Genomic DNA, 5,931 nt, shown 5'->3' on the forward strand with positions numbered 1-5,931 from the left:
GATAAGGGTAGTTTTGGTATGTAAAAGTCATTATCTTTTCTTTGACTAATTTTTTAATTTTTGACTTAAATTTAATGGACGGACAAAATTATTATTTGACAGAATTAAAACTGAAGAATAAAAGTATTGGATTTTAAAAATAAAAAAAAAATTATTAATTATGATATAATTTAAAAATTAAAAAGTAATATTTTCTATTAATTAATTTCTTTTACGTTTTAGATGTATTTAATTATTTTATACATGAGATGTGAGATTGAGTATAATTAGGGTGAGCATTTGATTCATTCAGTTTAAAATCTAACTTAATAAATTGAAAATTAAAATTTTAGTATTTATAAAAATCGAATCGCTTTTAATCAGAAATCAAATCGAACTGAATTGATTTGATTTAATTTGGTTTGATCAGTTTAAATTTTTAATAAATTTTTTATTTTTTATACTTTATTTTTATTTTTAATATTTTAAAATTTAATTAAAATATTTTAATTTTAATATAATCTAATATTTCTTTATTATTAAAAATAATATATTATTATCACCGATCGGTTTGGTTCGATTTTTTTAATTTTTTTTTATCAAAATCGAATCGAATTAAAATAACTAAAATTTTTAAAATTAAAAATCGAATCGAACCGAAATTTTAAATTAATTTAGTTCAATCGATTTTTTTATTTAAACTAAATACACCCCTAAATCTAACAAAAATAAAAAGAATGAGAAAAAACAATGTGAAATAAGTGCCTCTATCCTAATGCCCCATGTTAATTATAAGCATTAGTGATGCTAATGGGTGAAATAGGAAGCCAAATCAAGTGTAAATAATGAGCTTCTCTTCTTTCTTTCTTTTTTTCTTAACTATTATCTATTATTAAAAAAGATAATAGATGTAAGGATTATCCATTAACTCCAGGAAATTGTGGTTAATTTCCATTAATTAATGAACCTTAACTATATTGTTTGATGGCAGAATTCCTTAAATAGTAATCCGAAACTTGAAATAAATTATAGGAGCATGCTCAAAAGATATTAAATCCGAACCACAGAAGCGTAGCTACTAGCTTTTGGACATCTCGAGTTTCGGATATACGTCGTTTTGAACATGGCATAGGTTTCGGATATCTCAAGTTTGGACTAACAATAAAATCTATAAGAAGTTAGAATCGTATTCCATTATGATTTTGACGGTAGAATCCCCACGAGAAATACTAAAATTAGAAACAAGAGTTTTTACTCCAACAAATTTTTTAAAATAATATTTAATTATTATATATTACTATTATAAAATTATGGTTACAATAAAATTATATTTCCAGTTTAAAAAAATTAAGCTACACCAATATTAATCCTTTGTCTCAAAATTTCTCTATGTGGTCTCTCTGTGACTCGATACCCTCGCCTTTTCATCTTTCTTAAACTTAATTTCTTCTTTTCCTATATCAAGGAAGACGATCTGCGTTAATTAACTATCGAAACGGCTTATCCCGTCAAAAGTTAAGATAGCCGAAAGCAATTATCATCTTGTGTTGAAACTGCCGAGAACTCGGCAATCCTCAGACAGTTAATATATTGAAGGATTTGGTTACTAGTTACAAGCCGGATATTTTATTTTTGATGAAAACAAAAACTCTTAGTTTTCATATAAAAATTTTTCATAATTTTTTACATTTTGATGGTTGTTTCTCAGTTAATAGACAATAGTTGAGAGTAGACCTTTCGTTAATGTGGAAGATTTATGTGTTGGTTGATTTTTTTTTTTAATTTTATTGATTTCGAAAGGTCATGTTAAATGGAGATTTACTAGTTATTATGGATTTCCGGATAATTATTATTTTTACACAGAAAATAAAAAGAATATAATTAATATATTTAAAATAATAATTTTATATAATTTGTTTAAATATTATTTCATTATTAAATTATTGTTAGAATTAATAATTAATTTTACTTTTTCAATATACATGAAATGGAGATATATTAGAAAATTAATAAATAGATTATCAAATTAAAAAGGGAATGGACCCATATTTTGGGAGAATGAAAAGAAAAAAAACAAAAAATCTATTGCATGGCCAATTGAGCAAGATGAGTCAAAGAAAAACAAAGAACAAAAGAGAAAATTACTTTACCATTCAAATATACAAAAGAAAGTGGGAGAAAGAACAAAGAAAAAGAAAAAAGAAGTAGCAATCGATTGCATGGCCAAAACAAAAACATCAAAAAGTGAGAAATATGATTCAAAAGTAGGGTCCAAATATCATCATAATCATAATAAAGCTACTTTGAACTCATTAACCAAACTACTCACTGCATATTTAGCCTACTTCCTTCCTTTTTACACCAAATTGCAGCCCTCCCTTTGCCTCCTTCTCTCTTCTTTTTTTCACAGAGGCAGCAGCAATATCACACATAATAGAGTCATGTGAACTCCAAGTAGCCCCACTGCCACCTGCATAATCAATTTTCCTTTCAAAACCACTACCTCATCACATGCTTTTATCATCAACATAATGATGAGCTTTTTCTTTAATTTAATTTCTTTCTTTTCATGAAATGTCACTTGTGAAAAGAATGTGTATAATCTAGAGGGAAGATATTTAATCAGTGGATTAATGATGGAGTAGTATTTAAATGTAGAAAATTAATGATGAAGTAGAAGATGTAGAAAGTTTTAATGCTACAATGTAGAAAATTAAGAGATTTTCTGAAGGAAAAGAAAATGAAAAATATGTGTGCATGGGAGGAGAGGCACCTGATGATGATGACCAGAGGCAGGCAACGGGCGTATAGTGGCGGAATCAACTTCACCGGTCGGCAAAGGAACGGCTGGATTACTATTGATAAATGGTATGCCGCCACCTTTATCCGGCACCACTGTTGGAACTGTCAATGGAGAGCTTGTACCACTACTGGGTTCTGGAGCCGGTGAAGATGCTGCTTCTCGAGGATGGAATGGCCATGGATAAGCTGGAGAAGACGACACTTCACCACCGGAAATGGGTGGTGGAATTGGAGTTGGTGTTGGAGGGAACTGTGATGCTGGTAGTGGTGGTGGTGCTTGTGGAGATACCTTTATGAACAGTTTTTGAGAGTCTTGATTGCAAGATTTATGTGAGCCATTGTTGAATCCGAAGTAGTAGAAACCAGGACGTGATGGGTACCACTTGATTTGCATCAATTCGAGATCAGAAACTTTGTTAAACATTTTAGTAAAAGAAATTAAAATTCCAAGCTCTAAAAGGAGAAGAAAAATGGGAAAAACAAGAATTTCAGAGCTAGTCTTGGTATTGTAAAAGATTCCAGTTAGAAGCAAATCAAGAAACTTGAACCAAGTTTTCAAACCCAGAAGATCCTTTAGCCATTTCTCTAGCCTAATATGCATGCATAATGAGAGAGAGAGAGAGAGAGAGAGAGAGAGAGAGATACCGTATAGGAGGTGGAGTTGGGCTTGGTGAGAAGTGAGGCTTGAGTGAAGTTGCAGACATTGAAGGCTCTTAGATTCTGAAAAATGTAGAGTTTGAACTGATACTTGTGTTTGAAAACTGAAAGAAGAAGAAGAGAAAATGCAAAGGAATGTCAGCAATTGTAAGCTATAGTAGCCAAACAAAGAAAGAAACTAAAAGCAACAAATCAGAAACAACAAAGGGGAAAAAAAAAAAGTCTTTCATTAAGTGCTCACTGATTGTGTCTCCTACATGAACATTGGGATTTTTCCAATCTGAAACACCATCTACAAGGATTGTCATGGAGTGAGAAGCTTGAGAGAGCATGAAGAGTAGAAGAAAGAGAAGGAGAGTCATGGAAGAAATCCTCATGGGTGTTCAAGATTATTAGACTATTAGAGGCGGGGAATCAATTAGAAGAGAGCTTATTTATGAGTTAGGAGCAGCAAAAGGAAGCTTTGATTAGAAAAATATTAGAGAGGTGTTTGGCATTTTGATGGGAGGAGAGGAGATTTGAATGGAAAACAGAGAAGGGAAATTGGAGACTGTGTTTAGTGTATGATTATTTTATACAGTAAAAGGTGGTATGATTTTGTTTGTGGAAAATCTGAAACCCATCATCAAAAAAAGCTTTTAAAAAAGTAGAAAGAATAATTAAATAATATCAAGAAGGGAAATTTTGGGTTTGATTCTCAAAAAAAAAAATGATGAGAATTATTATTCTTAAATGATTAGGTCAGTGATTATAAGCCTGCAGTCCTTTGGCTATAAACAGCCTAAAATCACTTAATCTCATTGTTCTTTTTATTGGGTGGTGAAGAATCTAAATTTACTTTCTCTAATCAAATCTCTTACTTTCTTCAAAAAAAATAATAATTATTTGATTATTTAATTTGTAGAATGCAATGATGCTCATAATTTTATGCTTAAGGGAATAAATAAGGTTGTAAAGAAGAGAAAAAGATTTTCTAGTAAGCAGATTTAAGAAAGGAAACAAAGAGGAAAACTAAAGAACACAGCTTGTAAGCTTAGGATACTCATTTTTATTTTACCTAATTTTGTTTAGAATCACTTTAAGTGGTGTGAAAATTCTCTTGCCCATCATTAGTAGTGGAAATTTTTTTTATTAAATTAAATTTTTTTTTTTTACTTACTATGAACCAAAGAGCATTCCTTCTTTCTTAATTATCTAAAAAAATAAATATAAAAATATAATTATTATCAATAATTTTTTTTTTACAAAACTTAATTTAATTGATTTTTTTTATAATCTTATTATTTAAAATGAAAGACTCATTCTTTAAATTCTAAAAAATGTTTTTTAAAAATAAAATCAAACATAATTATGTAAATTTATATTTAAATTATTTTCTTGCATGGAACTTCCACCACCATTATGCATTCTGAATTAATCAGTATAGAATAATATGGTCTTGAAATTGCTTGGGAAGGGAACTGAATCTGAGTGTCAAGATTTATCTATCTAATGTGATATGGAATGCAGAATTTTAATAAAATAGTAATCCACTTTCTTCATTCTCAATAGATTCATACTATTTGGTTAAACATGGCGACAGTTGAGTTCTTGTCTGTAGTGAACACAAGGACTTGCATGCCTAGTTCCCAAGTCCAAGACATTTCAATTTTCAACCACATTGCTTAACTTTATAATTATTTTACTTGAATCAATTGAAGCTTTCAATGATCATTCAGAGAATTCTTGCAGAATCTGTAGAATTTATACTTTGTTTATAATAATGTGAAATCCATTTTTTTTTCAATGATTATGAAAAAAAGTCTTATGATGATAAATGCTAAATTCAGAGAAAGTGCCAATTCTTTTTCACAATATTATTTGACATTTTCATTATTTTTTTTGGGTATTTCATGATTGATATTGTTGGATTCTCAGGTTATAGTAATCATGGAATTATGTTCTAACATTATTGTAAATCGCCTAATGATTTATAAGGTGGATAGTTTGGATTCTGCAATTAGGAATGCAATCACTAGATGTTATCTGATTTTTATTTTTTTTTTAAAAAAGGTTATAACCGGCAAACTGCTCAAATTACACAGAAATTTTTTTTTAAACTAACTTTAATTAAAATTAACAGATTTCAAAATTGAAATGTTAATTTTTTTTTGAAAATTTGAATTTTAATTATTTTAGTTTTAATCAATATTTAGATTAGTCGGATTAGTTTAAACTGGTATTAAATTATCAATTAAGCTTTAAAAATCATAACCCCATTTCAAAGTCTATAAAATTTAAAATAAACTAACAATTATTTTAAACAAATGACTTTAAACTAGAATACGAGCAAAGATCAAAGTTTATCACATTTACCGTAACTTTAAGGACAAATTGGAGCAGGTTTTGTTTGTGAATTTGGGATGATGGGGGCAAAGGCTGTGAAGAATAAGAGGTCTGAGACGAATAGAGACAAGAATTAAAAGACAAAAGAACAGTCACAGATGCTCAGAA

General features: G+C 28.9%; 1 protein-coding gene across 1 annotated transcript; it reads right to left on the reverse strand.

Moving 5' to 3' along the window:
- Positions 1–2,105: 2,105 nt before the first annotated feature.
- Positions 2,106–3,985, reverse strand: LOC110608475 (early nodulin-20). The gene is made up of 4 exons (XM_021747714.2): positions 3,680–3,985; positions 3,427–3,542; positions 2,753–3,163; positions 2,106–2,449 (listed from the first exon to the last, which is right to left on the reverse strand). Exons 1-4 carry the CDS (start codon positions 3,813–3,815, stop codon positions 2,384–2,386), a joined length of 729 nt encoding a protein of 242 aa, XP_021603406.1. The 5' UTR covers positions 3,816–3,985; the 3' UTR covers positions 2,106–2,383.
- Positions 3,986–5,931: the final 1,946 nt, after the last annotated feature.

Source organism: Manihot esculenta, chromosome 2 (assembly GCF_001659605.2).
Source record: "Manihot esculenta cultivar AM560-2 chromosome 2, M.esculenta_v8, whole genome shotgun sequence".
Classification (NCBI taxonomy): domain Eukaryota; kingdom Viridiplantae; phylum Streptophyta; class Magnoliopsida; order Malpighiales; family Euphorbiaceae; genus Manihot; species Manihot esculenta.

What these genes read in the sequence shown, in the direction of transcription:
- LOC110608475 (XM_021747714.2), bottom strand. Translation starts at nt 3,815, where the DNA reads ATGAGGATTTCTTCCATGACTCTCCTTCTCTTTCTTCTACTCTTCATG. An exon ending in TCATGTAGGAGACACAATCA is followed by an intron (nt 3,543 to 3,679) that starts GTGAGCACTTAA and finishes TTCTTCTTTCAG; the next exon opens with TTTTCAAACACAAGTATCAG. An exon ending in CCAACTCCACCTCCTATACG is followed by an intron (nt 3,164 to 3,426) that starts GTATCTCTCTCT and finishes ATGCAAATCAAG; the next exon opens with TGGTACCCATCACGTCCTGG.